General features: G+C 41.1%; 1 protein-coding gene across 3 annotated transcripts in view; it reads right to left on the reverse strand.

Annotated features, from left to right (window-relative positions):
* Positions 1 to 765: 765 nt before the first annotated feature.
* The window catches only part of tmcc1a (transmembrane and coiled-coil domain family 1a), a 43,698-nt gene continuing 22,391 nt past the window's right edge, over positions 766 to 22,072 (reverse strand). For 2 of the 3 annotated variants that reach the window (XM_017409718.2, XM_017409719.3), the window contains 4 exons: positions 6,192 to 6,449; positions 5,311 to 5,984; positions 3,931 to 4,066; positions 766 to 3,075 (listed from right to left, as the gene is read on the reverse strand). In XM_017409718.2, the coding sequence (XP_017265207.1) occupies positions 2,761 to 3,075; positions 3,931 to 4,066; positions 5,311 to 5,984; positions 6,192 to 6,449 (1,383 nt within the window). In that variant the 3' untranslated portion in view covers positions 766 to 2,760. Of the gene's footprint in view, positions 3,076 to 3,930; positions 4,067 to 5,310; positions 5,985 to 6,191; positions 6,450 to 7,485; positions 8,041 to 22,072 lie in introns of those variants that run through there. The other variant, XM_017409720.3, reaches the window with a different exon arrangement.

Raw genomic sequence — 22,072 nt, forward strand, 5'->3', positions numbered from 1 at the left:
GTTTTTTTATTTATTTATTTTTTAATAGCAGTCCACACAGACTAACTTTGAGCACTAAAATCCTTCCACCCAGCCTGTTTCCTTCCTGATAAGGAGTGACACCTATTTGTGTCACTCCTTATCATCCCCCCTCCCGGCCTGCGCACACAAACTGGCTTCACACATGGGAGGTGAAAGAGCTTCATCTAGTGGCCGCATTACAAGCCTGCAACAGACCTGAACGGAATACCTGCTGTTCAAATTAAAGGCCCTGCGTTCCTTCAAGGAATGCACATCGCCCGCCGCCTTCCACGCCAGAGTTTTAAACTGAGAGCAACATTTTCTTGGCAAATGACGGAATTCTAGGCATTTTGGTCAAACCCTAAAAAAATACCCATGCACAATCTCATGCCATATTGCCAGATGCCACGCTAGGCATGTGTTGCTCCTGGACCATGTTTTAGTGCAATATGGGTAAAACGACTGAATTGGAGCCATTTTTCTGTTTTGGTAAGGTAAGTTGGCTGTGGCGGACATCTTGAATTGGGTTGACTCCAAGAGTTAATCAGTGGGAGATATACATCCAAGTTTCATTAAAAATGACCAGCTGTTCATGAAATCTTTTGCTAATAAGCAGACACACGAACACACCCACACATATGATCAAAAACATTACCGACCACTTCTGGTTCTCGGCAGCGGGCAATAAAAAGGAGTCAACAAAGATGCACATGCTGAAAAAGATGATAAAAATAAATAAATGAATATAAAAAGGTGAAACACTACTTAGTTGGGAATGCACTTTATTTATTCCAGTTAGAAAAGGACATCAGAAGGCACTGAAGTGGTTTAGCACACAACCCTACATTATAGGTGTTACTGAAAGGACATGCTAGGTTAATAGTCAGCTTGCTCTCAACTTGCCTGCTGTGCTCGTTGCAAAATACAGTTAGAGGAATCATTAAATCCGTTTTTTACTTCTCGCTCGTCTCGAGGAGAATCAAGTTTACTCCCATTGTGACAATAATAATAAAAAAAAAGTTCCAACATCTGCTGCGTTGGTTTAGTTTTTAGACAAAGGTGATCTTGACCTGAGTCAACTCTTCCTCTCCCCCACTGAGGCCAATTCCCAAAGAGCGACCTTCTTTGAAGTCTCTGTCAAAGATTTCTTCTCCGCCTCACCTATATGCCGTCACAAGCAGTGCTAAAGTGCAGCTGTACAGTTTAAATGATCACGCCATAAATCGGCTTCTAGGCATGAAATGCAGGGTGGGCTAATCGATGTGCCCTTGACTGGATCAAATCAACTGGATAAAAGTATGAGAAAGGCCATTTGCCAAGCCAGTGAATTAGACTTGATGAGGAAAAGGTGCAGGAACAACCGAACGTTTGGGTTGAGGTCATGTTCCCATTGTGAACAGCTTTCTTCAGTTTCAAAAGCTACATCTCCCAACAAGACATCTTTCATGACCCGAAGACGTACATTCATGAAGTATGTGGAAAGAAGGCAGATTTGCGGAGCAACGCCTCCTTTCTGCCTCGTCTTGGTACGCTCGGACATCCCCCCGTTTTAACTAAAGTTTGGCACCGAGTGATTGCACCTTCAGACAGAGGGTTTGCGGGAACAAAATGAGACAACCATAGAGATAACATGATGGGAGAATGTGTTTGTACAGTGTCGCATTACAGGCAGTGTGCATTTGCATGGCAGTGGAGACGACTGTAGATATGAAGCAGCACGATCCCTGATCCCACTGAGACGGAGCTGGACGAGCACCAGTGGTCTCTTTTCCCTAAACTGATCACATCAAATATGGCGGGTGGGAGGCAATTATCCAGGCAAATTGATTTTACATGGACAACAGCGCTTTGTCATTGCTTTTAAAAGCAAAACTGGTTTGTGTGTAATTTTCTTAACGGCAACATGCAGCACGATGGACATGTTTCAAATGTGGCAGATGCTTGACAATGACCAGATGTTCTCTGTCTTTATGTTCCTTTTGTTACGGTGAACAGCATGTCATTAGCTTCCTGCTTCTTAAATCATCTGCCATTCACCATCTCCCTCCAATTAACTTTTTCATTTGTCTATTTTTGAAATATTAAAAATGAATGAATTAAAAATCAGCTGATCTTTCTATTAGAAATGATAAGGAAGCACAACATCTTTAGTCATCATGACACACAGAAGTCATGGTCAGTCCTTCAACTCTTTCTGAACAAATTCATCACAGCAAGAAAGGAGCAAGTCCCAGTTAAGATTTTAGCAAAGGTTCAAATCTATCAATCACAAACCGGTAAAAGTTCTCTTCCTAAAAGCAGTCAACCCCATTGTCATGTCTCTAAAATTAGACAGGACTTTTGGGGTGAGTTGCCAGCCCAGTTTCCTGACTAACTTCCCCTCCAATGTAAAGAGGAGCGTAATGCTACAATGGTACTGAATAAAATAACATTTAAAATAAAATAATAATATTATTAGAAATAACATCATAATTGATTAAACTCTAAAGATAAAAACAATACAATGCTGCATCCTGTGAAGGATAACACCACATCATTTCAAAAAATGTAAACAGTCTTCCTTCTTAAATGAGTGTCTCCTTTACTTCACTCCGGTTTCGTCCTCTTTATCTTGGATCCAGGCTGCATCTGAACGTGCTCAGCGTGCACGGCCACACAGCCGCCCCTTGTGTTATAATTCTTCAAAGCTCCCCTGCGTGGCTGCGACAACAGTCTTATCACCCGGCGACACAAAAGCAACACGTGCCGGCGTCGATCTGGTCATCCCGGGGGCTGCAGGGCTCGGTGCGTGTACCCCGAGAGCGCGTCCCAGTTTCTCCACAGGAAGGCCAGCAGGAGGACGAGAATTAGGGTGGAGAGGGAGCGCGAGCGCGTCTTCATCAGGGGTACCACGCAGTTGGCCACAGTTGAGACAAAGACCAGAAGGACGGCCATAAGGGCCAGCAGCACATTGATAAGTTTTCCCAGGAGGGTCCGCGCTGTGGCATTTTCCAGCCCCTCCAACTGGACGACCTGCTGTTGCTGCTGCTGCAGCTCCATCTTAGAGATTCTGGTCTGACATGCCTCTAACGCCTCCTGGAGAGGATGACAGACAAAGACAAAAAACAAGTCAGCTAAGGAGCCATCTTCATAAATAAAAACAAACTCAAACCAGGCTGAATCTACTGCATCATATTTTAGTGTGACGTTATCTCTATTAATGATTGTAAAAATAATTCCTTCTCACAAAAATAATAATAATAATGATAAACTTTCTTCTAAAAGCTTCTGTTAATATCAATCAAAGCTGTTAATCATCTTTAACGATTTAAAGTTAGGATGTTGTCTTGGCTTGTACCCATTGCGTTCATTATATACTGCTATCGCCCCCTGCTGTTGGAAGGAGGGTGATGCAGTAAGAAGCAGCAGTAAGTGGGTTATGTCGGCACACTTAACACAAAACATAAACACGTAAGCCCTTACAGACAACAGGAAATGATGGGAGTAATGTGAGAGGTTTACGAGGAAATTATTATGTTTTGGATAAACAGAAAAGCTCATGGACAGACAGGATTCCTTAGACAAATCTGCTTATTTACAGTCAACATCCACAATAAGAAGGTGCCTTTAAACTGCTGAAGAGAGGGTGTAACAACAGTTTAACATGCGTCTGATGTAATGATCTAGAGTTCGATTAGCCCACATATTTTACTACTGTTTAAGACAGGAAGACACACAAAATACTACTTCCATTGCACTAACAGGGCAATGTTATAGCTGCAAAATGTGGTAACCAGTTATCAATACTTTGCTGTATTTTATAGCCGTTTCTTAAGAATGAAACTTTAACTGATCCCCACATTTGTTTTGTTTCGGTATGACAGAGTGTGTCAGTCGCAGTGGATTTGTTTTCGGGTGTCGTGCTTGTGAAAAAGAGCCTGACAAACCAACCTGGATGTCCCTGGCCCTCTCGTAGGACTGGTAGGCAATCTTCTCCTCCATGCTGGCCAGCTCCTGTTTGAGGTTGAGGATCTCGTTCTGGTGAAGCTCTGTCAGGTCGTTCAACTGTTCCTCCAGGCGTTCACACCTGAACATACACACAAGCAGAGGAAACACATGTGAGAGCCTGTGGCATAATTAGCTTAGACAAAAAAAACAACAACACATGGGGGCATTAGCAGACACAGGTCCTGGAGGCATCTGACCACATGGAACCTGACTGGACTGATGACTGGGACTGATAAGATTAGGATGTGCTTACTCATCTGCTCATCCACCTAACCAATCACAGAGAGGGTTAGTGATACGAGACCGGCCAATGGGGCGAGCGTGAGGAGGGGGATCTGTGGTGATGTTTATTTTGGCAGCTGAAGGTAATCAGACATACCAGAATGTTTGTTTCTTACAACATACGTAAATAAAATCCCATTTCCTCCAGAGCCTTAAAACCAAAATGTTTTTTTTTCCACTCATTGAGATAAGGTTTTGGTTTCTAAAACTATATTAAAAAGTAGTGTGAAATGTTTAAAAGCTCTTTGGTACCAACAATGTTTAACCTGCTCATAAAGAAAGGTATGTTGTTTTTCTTTTAGGAAGAGTTTGTTTTAAAAGGTTTCTTTCTCTTTTTCCCCTTGTCACTGCTCAATGCTTTGATTTATTGTTGATCAAGCATTAAATTAATAAAAAATGCAATCATTTATTGGTTATAGTAAGCAAGGGCTCAGTTGCTGGGAAGCTTCTTAGCAAAAACAACAAAAAAAAGATTATTTGTGAATATTTTTTCCCCATGAGCGGGCTGCAAAGAACTTAGTGTTCATTTTTTCTGGCTAAAAGTTATTTTGGTCTAGGAGGAACTAAGAAAAGCCACCCTGGACATTTTAGGAAGAAAAATGTCCAATATTTCTTTATCTCTCTGTAATTCTTGTGCCCCAATGTCTGAACATTCTGGAGGAATGTGAATATAGGGGCAAAGACAGGAGCTGCTGTAACAGAAGATGTTGGGACTAAGAGGGCACTTTTGAACAGTAAGTAGTTCAGCGTACACGATGATGTGGACGAACAGCAGGTCAAGGTTTTGCTTTTATCTTCTGTTCGCTTGCTTTGATAAAAAGAGCACAAGCGGGGCAAGTGCTGCCAGAGTTAAGATGCCATCAGGTAACCCGTGTGATAAATGTGATCACTCAGGTATGTTTCTAAAAGTAGCAGTAGTTCCTGATCACATGCGCTGTTAAAAACTGTGGGGATTTTCTCACTACCATTTACTGCGCTCACGTCTCAGGAATGTATGAAACACAGATTCTTGAAAGTGCTGCGTTCCTCTGCGTTGTGTACCTGAAGCGTTCCTCCTGTAGTGCTTGCATAACGACGGTGTAGTCCTTCTGATAGTGGCTCTTCAAGCTGTCCAGGCTCTCCTCTAACCTCGCCTGACCCTCCCTCAACTCCTGCATCTCCTGTAGCAGCATGTCCAGGCTGGAGCCCTGGCTCCTCTCCAGCGTGTTGCCCTTGGAACTCGGGGGACCCCCGGGTGCGCCCGTGGTGCTGTTCGCCCCCGCCGAACCCGACGTGGCGCTGGAGCAGTCGTCTTCGCTGCCGTACCTGGGACTGGACTGGAAGTGGTGGCTGGCGTTGCCCAGAGAACGCCCTCCACCGACGGTCACCCCTTCTTCTACCGTCGGGTCATCCAGTGAGTCTTTGAGCGAGGGGATGTTGTCGGCGCTGCCGTATTTGTTGCGAATGAGCGTGGAGACGACAGCTTCAGCAGCGGAGTGGGTGGCCTGCGAGAAGCTGGAGAGACCTCCCTTGACGCTGTCCACCACGCCCTCGCTGAAGCCGCTGACTTTAGCGCCGACATCCTTCAGGCCCTGCTGCATGTCCCGCAGAACATCCTTGGGTTGCCGTGGGATACCGTTGTGCTCAACTTCCCGCAGCTTCCGGTGGTAGTGCTCCAGTTTCCTTTGCAGCTGCTGGATGGTCTGTGCAGACTTCTGATTTTTTTTCTCAAACACCTGCCAGTCAGGGAATAAGTTTTTTTTTGTAGTGAGCATTATGCACTTCACACTTTAATTACACAAATACTTCAGTAAGGTTAGCAAACCTCCTTATGCGCCTCAAGGCACAAAAACTGACAAAACAGGTTTTCCGTAATGCAGTGATTGTGACAGCACACTCATAAGCATGATAAAAGGTTTACAGAAAGCAGTTATTCATTTTACCTGTTTGATGCGAGTGCTTTGCTGTTTGTCTGCATTGTTGGCCAGTTTGAGGTATTCTGCAACATTATCATCTCTGGCTGTCTGCTCAATCTTAATCTGCTCCGTGAGCTTGAGGATTTTCTGCTGCAGCTGGGCGATAGCCTGCTTGGTGCGCTGAGGGTCCGGGGTGCCGTCATCACCCGCTGGGAATGAACCGTCTGTCCCACACGAAACAGCGAGGGGTGTTTGTCCCAAGCCGCTCACCTCCAGCCGGTCAATCTGAAGCAAACCGAGGGGGACAAAACAGAAAAGGGAGATCAGTGAGGGTAAATGACAGCGGGTAGGAAACAAAGAATTTACCAGGAAAATTAAAGGAGGGGAGAAAAGGGGGAAATGTGAGCAACATATGGTGAATTCTTATTCGTTTTGCTGACATGTTAAAAAGCGGGCTTCTGCTTTTTTTTTTTTTGAGTCCGGCTGTCAGGAAAGAGGGAAAATGAAGTCAGCTGAAAAAGGCCACTTACGGTCAGTTACAATGAAGAGGAAGACTCAAGTTAACTTCTCTTTCATGGTTTTTGAAGAAAAGAAAGTGGAAAAAACGATAAGTTACCATTTTAGCCACATTAACATGTAATGTGCTTACATGTGAATCCTGGGCTGTCTGGGTCATCTTTATGTTGAACAGAAAAATAAATAAAAAAAACAAAAAAAACAGTCTGATCTGTGCAACAACACAGGACAACTCAGATAAGATATTAAAGTTTGGTTTACAACCGAGTTGCAGATTAAATATTTCCAGAAAATAACCATTTTTTCCCCCTGTAGTGCAGAATGCATTAGCACAAAAAAACAAACATCTAAATTGAGTTTTCCTGCCTTTTTTCCCTCCACTAACTCTACCTGAACCCAACGAGTTTCAGTCCCAAGCAGAGGAGGTGATTTATTCTTTTCTAATGAAAGTTGTCCTCTTCTCACAGGAAGCTCAGAAAATAAGTGGATGAACATGACAGAAGCAAAACAAGGACTCAGCATCCAACATGACCAATATAATGAAAACAATAAACAGAGTAGGCAACAGTTATTTCAAACAGCAGTCACCACATGTAACATCACTATTGCTTCACCTGAAGAGGTAAAAACAAAACAAAAAGCACCTGAGCCTCATCTGCCTTCTGAAGCATTATGACTAATTGACGACTGGCAACACAGCAGAACTTTCAACACAAAAATAAAAATACCGAAACTCTTCTTAAGCTCCTTATTTACATTAGTAACACCCGAAATCCGTCTCGCGAGGCGCAAAGTCGCTTCTCACCTTTCCATTCGTGAAACGGAGAAGTTGTTCCCAGTGCATTTTCCTCCCACAGAAGAGGAGCTGAGTATGTTCATCTGTCGGCTGCTTAGAGCTTTACTTTGTAGAAAAATAATACTAACAATATTTTAAACAAGGCTCCTTCTTGCACCGGTTATGTGTAACAGTTTCGGTGTTGTCGCTTCAGCTCTCCCGGCTTGTTTGTGAAAAGTTTTGAAGCGTACCTGAAACACTTACCGGGCGAAGCTCCGCCCACCGGGCTGAAGGATGACATCATCCCGTCAGCGTCAGCCGCGCGGAACGCAGCTGTCAGTCACAGACGGCACAAACAGAGCAGGACAAGGAGGGGCTTTCCCCTCCCCGAGGCCATAACTGAGACTAAACTTATTAGGAAATAGAAGGGCAGCACTTTGTAACAGATGATCGAGGAGCCTGACCCGATTCCACGTATTTAGTTTTTACATAAAGAGTCGAAATAGTTATAATAAAAAAAATTTTACACTCACAGAATATCGTTAAATCTGTGCACCTTCAGTAAGAAGACAGTAAATGCACTATGAATAATTAAAGACTTAGCATTCCTTGAAGAGATGCATATCACCCGCCGCCTTTCCTGCAAGAGTGTGAGGCTAAGATCACTTTTTTTTTTTTTTATAAATGATGGAGTTGTAGCCAACTGTAGCTTTGGTCAAACCTTGAAATTAACGTTAAGCGCAATCTCATGCCATCTTTTGGAGTGTGTGCTGTGAATGACTCCCAGCTTCCACCACATCAAATTTTAGCTCAAAATTCCTATAATTGACTGAGCCATAATCATTTTTGTGCTGGCTAATGTGGATTAGCCGTAGTGGCCATCTTGAATTGGATTGACTTCGAATGGTAATCAGTTGTAGATATAAATCCAGAGAATACTTTCTAAAAGTTTCATTAAAATCTGTCTGGTAGTTCATGAGATATTTTGCTAACAGACCAACAGGGTTGACTAACGCAATGAGTAGCTTGGAGTATGGGCAATACAGTAGCAACGCTTTTAGACAAAAATAATAAAAATGTAGGTCTTATTTAGCTTTATCTGACTTGTTTATTAACATATTTGTATGTTTGGAATGGAAATCGACCAAGACTTGGTTGTTGTTTAACACGCCATGTCCTGTAATTGTGTTAAAAAACAACCAGCAGGGGATGAAATGGCAACGAGGAAGCAAAGGGAGCCAATTCTCCAGTTTTATAACTAAAACTGAGCGCTAACTGGGAGTCTGAATCTACTTCCACTCTCTCCTTTTGCTTTTTCTGGAAGCCAGTGGAAGAGGGCAAGAAGAACCAGTGGGGAGATTCCTACATGCCTTAAAATATACACACCCACACACACCAAGACGCATTCCTTTTACGCACAGGGGAAAAACCACCAATAATTGGTTATTAGGACTTGGAATAACATCTGTATACGTCTCCCCCACCCCTCCCTCTCTCTGTTTGGAGACGCAAGCAGCATTAAACAGAAGAAAATCTATCCATGAGCCTATTTACTGTAAATGTGTCATTGTTACAGAAAGTCAACTCATTAATGAAGTCTCGACTGGCATCTGAGACAATCAAATGAATCAGAGAACTAGAATAGCCTGCCTGGCAAGCTCAGAGTGAATCCGGAGGCGGTGTTTGACAAGTGGCACCTGTTCTCAGTTAGTAATTACAAAATAATAATAATAGCTTCATAAGGGGAAGAGCAAATGAGGAGCAACCAATGGAGCACTACATGGAGTAAAATATTAATGCTGCCCTGTTTTTTCTTGCAGCTGACAATTATCTGCATAATCAAACACATCTACCCTCACCATAGATAAAGGAGGACAAAGGACAAGTCAGCTGGACTCTTTGAACTACAATCCGCTGTAGAGACACAGATAGTGGTTTCAAACGCTGCGATAAGAAGGCCCAGTGAATAGCACTGACTGGCACCGGAACAACACCCTTACATTGATTTAAGAAGAAAAAAAACAAATCACTGTCAGCTGAGGTGTTTGGCTAAATAAGGAAAGATTTCACAAGTAGCAGGTCAGCCAGGTGGCTGACAAGGACACGCCTGATTTTTACAGCTCTAGAAACTGGCCGCTGCATAATCACGGTCTAACATTCGCCTAATTAATAACATAGTTACAGTATTTTTCCCCACTCGTAGCAAGTGAATGCCTTTTTATCCAACGCACACCCATCTGCCTCGCACACCAAACACATTGTAATGATCTTTGCAATCAGTGTCATCTACAAATGGTTGTAACTAATCATGCATGTAATTAAAGATTGTGAGCTCTAGGATAAAGCTAATTCCCCAGAGTTAACAAAGCCAAACATGTGGATGTGCAGAGCCACTGAAGCAAAGAGCGGCAGGCTCCAACGCTGGAGTCTGTGCAGCCTATTGGGAAACGCTGAGTTGTTTGTAATTAGGATGGGGAGGGGGGTCTGTTGATCCCACTCTGATTAGACTTAATCAGAATTAAAGACAAGAAGTCTATAAAAGGACTTGCCCCCTGTCCACCATTAGAGTCTTCTCAGCCCTTTTATATTTATATCCTTGGGTCCGTCTGAAGGTGGGGTCTGCTTGTGTAACAGCCTCTGATCCAAGTAAAGCTGGTTAGAGTCATAATATGGCAACCAGCTTACTCTGGATCCAACACAAGCGTGGGAAAGCCAACCTAAACCTCAACACCGAGCCCAAAGCACACCTCACATAAACAGGCATTTAGATTCCATCACCAGCGTTTATCGTCCCCCACCGAAGGGCGAAGGTGGGTGATAATGTCTTTGCTCGAGCCTGCAGGGTTACCAAAATATTTCATGAACTGGTGGACAGATTTTTATGAACACTTTCAGAAAGTAACCATTAGCTGCACGTCTACAACTGATTACATTTTGGAGTCAATAACATTTAATATGGCAGCCACAGCTAATCAACCTTATAAAACAAAACAAAACAGAAAAAAATATGGCTATAATGCTGTCATTTTTACAGATACTGAGCTAAATTTAGTAAAAGTCATTCACGACACGCTCTGATTGCTATCACATTTCACGGGAGCTCACAATATTGGATGAGACTGTGCATAATGCTACTTACAAGGTTTGACCAAAACGGATATATCTCTGTCCCTTCTCACCATAAGAGAACGGACTTAAAACTCTGGGGTGTAAGACGGCGGACGATATGCATTCCTTTAAGGAATTTTAGGACTTTAATCAAACAATGCACCACAAACAAACTAGATGCACACAACTGGAATATCTTGTTTAGCCTAATCCTAATCTCTTAAACCCACAGAAACAACACCCAGACTCGGTTCTGTTCAGTGTTGTTTCCAGAGACTTACGCTGTCACAAGCCTTGTTTCAAAACAAAATTATCACAGCATCTGTTATGTTTTAGAGTAATTGCTGGCATAATGTCTTTGACATATTTAGCATAAACAGTGATATCAAACAGCGGCGCTAAAACAAGCTCTGGCTGTTTTTAATGAAAACATTTTGGTCTGAACTACCTAATCCATCTTATCCATCTTTTTTATGCTCCCTCCTGTCAAAAGCCAAGTTATTGATATTTGCTTGAGTAACTCAGAAGGCCAGTACCTTGTTAGTTGTTACACCGCGCATTCAAGCTAGGGCGTTGGGACATTTCTTGTGGCGTCAGCTCGAGTTTCTAGTGAAGCAGCGGTTTCAGGTGCCAGGATGCTACGGATGCTACTATAGAGATACTGGAACATCAGGTTTCTTTCTGAGAAATCACTTCTGCTCCCCACATCTCCTATAACAACATTCTCTGAAAACTGGAACCAGTGCAGCGTGGCTTTGTCATGGCATGTCACTGAGTGTTAGTGGTTGTAGGCTGGGTTAGCTGGCTATCAATCTCCGCTTATCTAGAGTCCAATATCCATGAGAAATAGGAGTTTGGTTGCATGGTGAAGACAACAGTTTTTCTTTTAGGTGCATGTCCAGAGCTGTATAACCAAGTCTAAACTGTTGTTTTGCACTGAAAGGCTGTCTCCATTTCTACCACTTGTATGTGTGCACACTGAACCAAAGTCGGTCTTCTCTGCTTAACTGATAAGATCTTTAACAGCTATAATTCAGTCAATTTTAAAGACATTGTGCTAAAAATTATTATAGTAGTAGCAGTAGTAGTCTCACAATATCATGTGAGATCGCACATAAAGTTATTTTCATGGTTGCACCAAACAGGCAACAATATCATCGTTTCTCATCGTTTCTATGCTTGTCTTTGTGGAATGCTGGGCCTTTAAATATATACTTATTGCTTTTTTGTTTCTGAAAATCTCTGTATAATTAATTGTCAAACCCATGCCATACCTAACCACAAGTCTATTTTCTGCTTCCCCTTGTCATTTTCGCATGGTTTCAGTTCCCACCCAGCAAAGCGGAAAATGACAAAATCCGCTTTTTGTTTCCTTCAAGGGGACTCAGTGAGACAACAATGAACCTCATTCTGCAGATAAGAAAAATTACATAAGTACATAAGTACAAGAGGCAGTTTATACATCACATGTACTCACAACTTAGTTTGAAACACAGAGCTGGAAAAGTATTTGTGTTTATAAATAAAATGGTATAAACACAGTTACTTTCTGAAAATGTGGTTCCCTTTCCATTCACTGAGTGATGGGAAAAAAACCTTCCTGCTCAAGAAAAAAAAATAGAAAGAAACAGTTTCTTTTGGATCATTATGTTCAGCTGCAGAGAGAGAGTTATAACATCTAATTAAGACTATAAACCTTTTGCACAAAATGTTTTATTGCTTTGAAGTTACACTTAACACAGTTTATGATTTCAACACAAAAATCTGACTAAAGCCTTTAAAAAGACATAGATAGATAGATAGACACACACACACACACATACATTAACATTCAAAAACATAAGACTCACAGGGGTAAGGACAGGAAGTGGAGAGATATAAGAAGTTACCAGGTTGAGGATGACCTCCATGGTGGAGAAACACATGTGTGCAGCCTGGACAAAAAACTAATTTGGTTTTTATAAATTGAGGAACAAAGTCCTGACAAATCGCTCATTGCCTTGGACGAATCTTCCAAACAAAAGTCCACTTGACTCAAACTCCACTGGTTGAAGACTTCAAGAAGGCAGAAAATTCAATGGATTTACTATTGGCTCGACTGAATATCCAAAATCCTAAAATTCCCCAGGATGGCATCCTTAACTACAGACAAAATCAACAAAGTGTTGCTGCTGCTCCTTCAAGCTCATGACCAGACATTAGAGCAAACACATGCAGAGTCCCAGAACCTTTGGAGCTCAAATATATGAGCTCCATCGAGCAGGACCTCCACTGACAGCACGCATTAGTAGATGAAGAAGAATTCCTCTCAGGACACAGCACTCATTTGATGTGGGTTTGAGGTGACAGAGCAGAGGCGGTTAATCGTTTGGAGACCCGCCAGGGTGGATGTAGGCAGGAGCAAGTACAGAAAGAGTTTACTGTGAAGTCAAATGTTCAAAAAGTCCATTGGGTTTAAAATCCCAGAAGAGCAAAGAGAACCAAACACCCACAGGACGGATGTGAGGGGAGTAAGAGACTAGAAAGGGAAGAAAAAAAACAAACCAAAAAAAAACAAAAAAAAACGGGAGCCCACCAGGAGCTTTCACTGAGAGAGAGACAGAGGGGGAGAGTGAGGGGGGCAAAGGAGAGAGGGGTTGTGAGAAAGCCCCGTGAGGGGAGGGGGAGATTTTCTTCTGATGGGAGTTTGTCGGCCAGTTAAGCTCCAAAAACGGTTGTTAGCTCAGGCAAAAAGGAAGCGGGAGAAAAAAAAAAAAAAAAATCCTCCATCCTTTCAATTATCACAGTATGATTGTCACAGCCAATCTGTTTTCAGACCGAGTGATCACGTTGGTATGAATCACCTTCCGCTGCTTGTGTGAGCTCACTAACAGAGCTTCGCCAAATGTTTCCTCTTGCTACCCATATGCACACAATGAAGAAACAACACTGAGCCCAAACTGCAGGTTTTTAAATAGGCTGTAAAGTACACAACAAAGTTTGGATTTGAAGTGGAAAACAAAAGCAAAGACCTAGATTGCAATGGTCTTTACGACAGGCTTTAATGAGAGCGAGCAGCAGGAGTTAGGGAACTGGGACAGAGGGCTTAGAGAGAAGGCTGCTGAGGTAAGACCAAACCCAAGTTGCTCAAATGGGAGGATGGCATGTATGGACTGGCTACCGGACATCATGAAACAGCTGCACATGTGCTCAGTCAGCAAAACAAAGTTTCCCCACTCAGATTTTTTTTCATTAACTAAAACAAGGAAAAGAAAAGTGGTATGGTAAATGGTCCACACTTATTTAGTGACTTTTTAACCTCTCCCGCTTCAGGAAAGCACTATAATGTTTCTCACACACATGACAGTGGTTTCAATTGTATATTTTACACCCCGTTTAGAGCACTTTCATATCTCACTCATACACAGATATGAATACTGGGGGCAGTGAGGAGTTCAGTGTCTTGCCAAGGGACACTCTGGCCAGCTGCAGGGGCTGGGGATCGAACTCCCGGCCTTTTGATTGAAGGACGACTTCCCTATCCTCGGGTCCAAGCCGCCCAAATGGCACCATTTTACTTCAAGATAAGAGAATATGAAAGTAGATATTTAATGATAGAAAGAAAACGTCTCCAAAACTTTGTACAAACATTTTATGAGATTCTTCCACCAAACATGAAGACATCGTTTTGTTATTCCCAATGTGTTAACGTTCAACTGATCTGCATGACTGAGAAAAGGAACTTCAAATCTGACACACAAGTTAAGGGCTGGAAACATGAGAAAACACCATGAAAACATTGTTTAGGAATAGGGTAATTCAAGTTTTACATTTTTATGAATGAACACAGTTTGATTTTCAAAGCAGCTCTTTTTAGAAAAAAAAAAACAACAACCACAAACTAACAAGCCTGGCTCATGTTTCTTTTGGAAGTTTCTGGCAGAAATGTTCAGGTTTAACAAAGTTGGAAAGAAGCAGGTTTCTCAGGTTTTTCCAAAAATACTCGACCAGGTTTAAGTCCAGATTCCTTCAAAACCAGTAAAGATATGTTGGACGTCACTGTCATCATAAGTAGTCTTATAGCCTCTGTTGCAGGAAATCCCCACAGGATGATAATATTACTGCTGTGTTTGCCTTTAAGGCAGTATAATGATGTGAGGGCCAGGGTCTGTTTTTTTTCCATACAATGACAGTTAACTGTGTCCAAATAGTTGACTTTTCCCTTTATCAGACACAAGCATTTTTAATGAAATTCTCATTTGCTTTTTGGTGAAACATGATTTCAATGTGAAACCTGTAACATAAAGACCTATTGGCTGTCTTCTTAGGCCACAAAGTAAAGTCGGGCTCGTTTTCTACAATAACTTTTGTCCTTCTGTTAATTTTTAAATGCATTTAAGAAACTCTGGATCTGATTCACAATATTCACCAGTTTGTTGCTGGTTATCTGTCCCAACAAAGTGCTGTACCTTTACTCAGATTCCGAGTCAAATAATAATAATAAAAAAAAAGTTTCCTGACATCTTCAACTTGATCTATTTCAAAATGATGGAGGATGTCTTCTTTTTTGGGGGGGCTGCTTCCATGTTCTAAAAACATTTTGGGATGTGACAAAAAAAAAAGAACCAAAGCACAGTTGTCAGTGCCATAATAAAGGGTCTAAATACTGCATTCAATAGAATATTTCATAAGAAAACTTTGAAAAAAAAACTTTCTCCAAGAACAGCATGTTGCCCCCAGTGGAGACACTCAAGCCCTCGTTTTTTTTTTTTTTTTTTTTTTTAAACACACTGTCTGAAAGAATTACTTACAAACCCCAAATAGCACAGTGACTACACAACAACAAAATCACAGAGGGGGGTGTACTCATGTCCCAAAAAGTGACTGATAGCTGAAAAGGAATAAATAGATGTTGGCACGAGGGGCGGTTTTTCCCCCCAACAGAGCCACATTAGCTGATCCAAATTAGGAGACAGAAAAAGTAACTGTGGCTTGGTGCAAGTCTTATTTAAGTGTGGAAAAACAGTCAAGTGTATTTGCAAGTTTTGGTAGTTTCCAAAAAAAAAAAAGGAAAAAAAAAAAAAAGGGGACACAAACCTCATAAGCATTTCGAAAATTTACCCCAACTTCCATAAAGTTAAATTTCATCAGATAAAAGTTAGTCTTATATACTGTACATGGAGGACAATATTTAGAACAGGTCTAAATAAAGATTTTTTTTTGCCTTTAAAATTAAGGACAAAGATAAGTAATATTCACAAACATTTAGGTAAAATATTGTCAAACTGAGTGATTGATTCTCAAAGTCAAAGAGGCAAACAGATCAAACCAGTATCCAAAGACAGCAGGTTTGGCAGATATATTAATTTTTCCACAAAAAGCAACCACACTAAGCTGCACCAATGTTATGGTCATGATAAACTAATTGTCTTTAACAACAGAAGAAGTCTAGTTGCTTTGTTTTTTGTTTAGTTTTTTTAATTTTTGGATTTGCCATGTCCTGGCTCACTGAAAATCTACACCAGCACAACCACCATAAGCAGATAAAATTAATCAGAATTACCAATCTGGGCCACAAGCTGTTCAGGAGAGATGTCACATATTGTTAATAAAGATTCTGTTATATGAAAAAAATCTAAGGAAATCTGTGCAGCATGTAGGAACTTACTTTATATAAGCAATATTCACACAAAAATCCTTGTGGTTTTGTAGACTACTTCTGGTCTTGGCTCGTAATATGACAGCATGTGAAGCTGCCAGCTTCACCTCTGATTTAACACGCTGGTCATTTCATGATGATATCAGACCCAGTGACAATGGGGGAAATCAGTCTCATCATGGTCCAAGTCTAAACTGCATGTTGTCACATTAATGAACAACAAACACAAACAAGATGATATGATGCTTCATGACCAAGAGGACAAGATGGACAGGCCTGAGCTGGTCATACAGATGATACAAGAGCCTTTAAACATCATGTTCAAAATCTCTGGTATTTTCTACTCTACCTCCAGCTGCTTCTCCATAATAAAAACTTAAATAGTTTGATCCCCTTGTGCCCTCCAGCCAACACCTAAAACACCAGGCCCCTGATCAGAGTATAATTTTGAAAATAAAAGTTGGCTCCTATGGGAAACAGTGAGCACATACTTAAGGTTTCACGGTCACTTTCATCAATAATTGAGAAACCTGTGTGACAAGGGCTCTTATTGTTCAGTGGACGGAGCCGAATTCAAGCCAAGCTTGTCCTACCTAGTCATACATTTTGGAAAAATCCAGAGACAAAGAAAAGAGCGCTTCTGACATAACAGGAGTGGAATTCTGAAAAAAAGATGAACTGACTGAGAATGTTAGAAGGAAAAAAAACAAAACAACAAACTGAATTAAGGGCAGGGCTGTTACAATAGGTTATAATTGTTCAGACTGCTCTTTCTGAAAATTATGCCAAGATATTGTATTGTGCCACAGTTCCCTCTACATGACCATGAATGCTGATTGATCATTATCTGGTTTGGTGGTGGAGCTGTGAGAAGTTACATAAAAGGCAGAAGATTCAAGAAGAGACAACCATGACTTGAGGGTTTGGTCATTTCGCAAAGCATCTTCTTATTAAAAAAAGAAGCTCCTTTCCCAACTCGTCTACGCTTCAGTATAATCAATGAGGCCATTAGTAGTTACATAAAGCACATGGCACTTCACACACAGAGCCCATTATGACCAGAAGGGCAGAGTTTCATCTACTGCTCTGTTCAGCCGGACTTGAGCTGTGCTGCCACTTGAACACAGCTGCTGCCAGAGTTTAAAGGAGAGGAGTAGAACTATGTGGTCATGCTTGCATGCAGAAAAAATAAAGTTTAAGAAAAGGGAAGTTGAGAGTCTCATGACAGTGAAAGCATATGTGCTGGGGATGAGCCCGGCAGAACAACGGACCAATTTAACCTCAGTGAAATTGCCTCCAGGAGAGCCAGACTGATAAGGTGGCTGGGAATTGCAGAACAGAAATGTTGATAACATTTCTGAGGTAATTTAAAAGTAATTTCTGTTTCGCTTAATACAAAGGGCGGCCAATATATATTTTTACATCCATCTGTGCTGAACCGTCCACAAGAATTCATTGGTTTATAAAACCGTTCTAGGTCTATTAAAATTTAAATGGTGAACATGGGAGTTAACGTGTGATAAAGCTTATGTTACATTTCCTGCGTGAAATAAAATGTGTGTACTATAAAGTAAAGAATGAATGCAGGGATAAAATGTGTGTTTGTGAAGAAAAACAAAGGGGTTACATACGGAGACAAAGTGTTTGTGTATTGCCTTGTGGGTGGTATTTGTTGGGGCAGCTTCTGTTTATACTCAGCCCAACCTGGTTATGCAATGTGGCAGGAGAGAGGGCACTGGCCCAAAATGCAGCATAAATCTTGCTGGATGCTGCACAATACTCAGTGGACCATGGACCAATATGTAAGCCCAAACACTGCCAGCTTATTATTCAGCAGCAAGATGACAAATCTCGAACAAACAGTTCCAGCTTCTGTCCCTGGAAGATTACTTGGACACACATTGTGACCCTGTGATGACCTTACTGGCTACAATGAAAAGGATTTATTAGATGGTTTAGAGCAAGAGCAAAGTTTCAGTCCACAGTATAAGCTGGCCAATGGGAAGCAGCAGATTCCAAATCAGAAAAAAAAGTTAATTAGGAGTGGTGCTTGGTTCATAGGAAGCTCTCATAATTGTCTGATAGCTCTAATCCAATGGAAAATCTTAGAGGATGTTCTTTCATTGCAAATTTCAGATTATATAAATTTTGGTGACTTTCATGTCGCCTACCCAAACGTACTTTTAAGTCATTTCCAAAAAGCACTGCTGTAACCGATTCTCTGATTCTGTTCACTAAACTTCTAAACTTGGATTGTAACCAGTGAGTTTCAGTGGCTTTCCTGTCGTCTCTTCTTCACACTAATTAATCTTCATCCTAAAAACTGATGCACAAGAATATAAATTGAATACAAATGAACTTACTTAGGATTTTTGCAAACATTCAAAAATTCAGAATATGCATATCACAACTAAATATGTCGGGTCTATAGCAGTATAAATCCACCAGGGGGAGCTAAAACATAAACTACACCTCAGTCACCTGCTTAATATACAACTAAGCAATAATATTCTGTCTGGTCTGCAGTTTCCTGGCAAGCTTCCTGGCAATAACCTCATGTTTTTGTTTGTTATTGCATTCTTTTGCCATCACTTTTCCTTCTGACAAATACGCAGCCCCATTTCTGGACAGGTTAGGCCGCCACATCAAAACACTCGGGTGTGACTCGTGTAATTTCATTACCACGAGAGGAAGGACATGCGTGTTAAGTGGACTGAAAGAAGAAATGGTAATAGCAACAGTGGTGAACAGTTTTGTGCAACAGTTTGGGGCTGATGTGAAACAATGCTGTCGAGTAAAAAGGCTTTCACAAATATAAATTTTAAACAAAATACATTGTGAGCTACCAGTAAAAAATTATCCAATTCAAATCAACAGCTGGTGTGTTCACCTTGTGCCTTCAAAACAACATCAAATACTGTAGGCACACTTGCATAAAGTTAGGGATTTAGTAAGATGAGTAATCAACCACTTACACGAAACAGCACCTAATAAGCATCCCTTCTTTGTGTGCGCTGAAACAAGGTCATTAACTGAAACCCAAACAGCCATTGGAGGCTGAAAACTGGGTGAGGAACGCCCAAACTATGCTACTAAGGTGAGGTTGTAGAAGACAGTTTCATGTAACAGGCCTCCTTTTTCTGTGAAGGAGCAGAAAAAAATGAGCAACCTTAAGGGCTGTAGACACGGTAGTTGGTCATTAAGCTTAATGTGGCAGATGAAAGACATATCATTCATCCGTCCCTTAAAAATTAGAATTTGTCCAGTTGTGTTAACAGCTTTGACCTGTCAGAAACCTGTGGGGTGCATGAAGAGACAGAATGACTTGAGCCTAACTACAACCACAGAAGATCTGGGGTTCGTTCTCCAAGATGTTTGGTACAACATAATGAGTATTTCCCTTTAAAACTATCCAAGTTTACCTAAAAGAATTCATGTTGCTTTGAAAGCAAAGACTGGTCTCACCAAATAATGATTCAATTTAGATTTCTCTTCTGCTCATTTTTTGTGTGTTATTTAATAATGGTAATAATAATAAATAACACACAAAAAAAAGGTGAAATTATTCTTACATTACAGAGGTTTCCCCACTCCTGCCTAACACTGTCGCACAGCACTGTAGCTTTAATCATTGTGGTTAATTAAAGAGTCAACAAAGACATTAAATAGGAAAAAATGGATATTATAGCAAACGCTGTTAGATAATTATAAACGGTTGTACAAGAAAATGTTTGGATGCCTCTGTTCAGTTTCAGATGAGGTAATGGTAGTAAACTGTGAGAAAATTAAAAATTCCTAGAATTCCTACTGGTTGACACGCATGAGAACGCAAAGTATACAGTTCTGGTTATTAGTGGAGGGAAAATATGCTGATATTTCCCCAGAGGGTGTGATCAGGTTTGAAATGTCTGTCCATGTGTGCTCTAAGTGGGTCAGTAGAGCAGAGCTGAGCTCAGCGATCTATGGTCTCATCCATAATTTATCAGTCCCACAATTGATAGAGACTGAGCAGGGAGAGGCAGTGATGCAGAGCGTGGCCTTTCTAAGTCTGTCTGTCTGCTTTATCTACACACCGACTCCAATGAGAAGCAATTTCCTTTAGAAAACAACCCACTGATGTCTCTGAGAAAGGAGAGGAAAAACAAACATGGCACATTATCAGAAAGGTTTTATTATCAGGCAAGCAGAACGGACTGGCATGAATTTAACAAGACGACAATGAGGAACAGGGTTAGGGTGGACCAGTCACCAGAGCGTAAATTTGTGGCGATCTTAAAATGGCTGAGAAAGCAACAGAGACACACATGCACAAACCCACTACGAACACAAATGAATCCATGAGCCCAAAGAGGAAGGACCAGCTGCGGGCCAAAAATAAATACACAAAGGATGACCAACAGTGACTCACTGCTGACATATACATAGCTGCACAAAACCTCAATACAGACCAAAAAAGAAAGGAAAACAAAAGAATTCTATAAAATCTCAATAAAACTAAAAAGATTTGGAGAAATTCTACATCTGAAGTTGAATTATGAAGATTTTTCTTTCCCCACTAAGAACACAGAGTGCAACAGAACGTTTGAATAGCCTTGAAATGTGAACTTGATCAGCGCTGGTTCAGAAATCAGTCTATTATTAGAAGCAGAGAAACAGACAGAGCAGGCTTCTTCCTCATTTAGACCCATGTTAGAAACCCAAAAAATTGCATGAGAGGGGGAAAAAAAAAAAAAGACTTCCCCTCTTTCCCATGACTTCATCCATCCTACTGAACACGACCAGAGGTCACTTACAAACACCAACATTATCATTTTACACATTCCACCACTTTTGAGCCCCTTCTCTTTGCCCATTCATTCATACCAATGGCCCAACAATGGCTTCAGACTAATTTTACACACGCTGCTACATGTTTTGAATTAACTTTGAACCTTTTTCTGTGTGTAGGCATGAGCGTGCGACTTGTGTTGAGAATGTTATGAGCAGCTGGTACCCCGATTAGGGCGTTGGCCTGACTGTACAATGATATGAATATTCAACAGACTAATTAAACGGGTTGAGGAGACATCAAAAAGAACAAAAACAGTTGGGTACGGTGCTCAAGCACGCACCGAGCACAACTTCATGCAAGTCATGAGCATTTGAATATGGTCTACACTAAAAATCATACACACATAAAAAAAAAGAAAAGAAAATGTATTTACTTAATTTTTTTGTTTTTTTTTTTAAGTAAAACTGAACTTCCATTGCATTCAACTACCCACTGATATCAAGTCATTTTCTTGTATATCTGTCATTTTAATAATTTGACAAAAAATAAGTTTTACTTTTAACATTTAGAACAAACCTATATTTAATCAAAAGATCAGAGGCTTGGCAAATTTAACTTAAATCTAATTTTAGATAACCTTGTTTTTTTCCCTCTTGCTCCAAGAGGTTGTCACTGCATGAGGCAGGTGGATGATGTGCCCATATCTGCGAACCTGTGAGCGTTCGGCTGGGTGAAGCTACTTCGACCCCCATTTGAACATCACCCTGTTACCATGGAGACAGGCTCCACTGTTTGAGCACTGGACACAGATGAGAGGGAGAGCGACGGCGAGGGGATGAAAGCTAGAGAAAGAGGGTGGAGGTCTGACTAACGACATAAAGACTGCTGAAGAAGTGAAACGTGGAACAATCAGTGTAGCAGCTGATACACTTATTCAGTAAGGAAAACCTCCTGTTTAATTGTGGATTCAGCACAAAGCCTCACAAGGTTCCTCACAAATGCACACATTTGTAAATCAGATTACTATACTGTACATAGAGGGTGACAAAATTGAGAAAAAAGTGCAAAACCAAATTTACATTTTATGGCATGGGGCACAG

This window comes from Kryptolebias marmoratus, linkage group LG8 (genome assembly GCF_001649575.2).
Source record: "Kryptolebias marmoratus isolate JLee-2015 linkage group LG8, ASM164957v2, whole genome shotgun sequence".
Classification (NCBI taxonomy): Eukaryota; Metazoa; Chordata; class Actinopteri; order Cyprinodontiformes; family Rivulidae; genus Kryptolebias; species Kryptolebias marmoratus.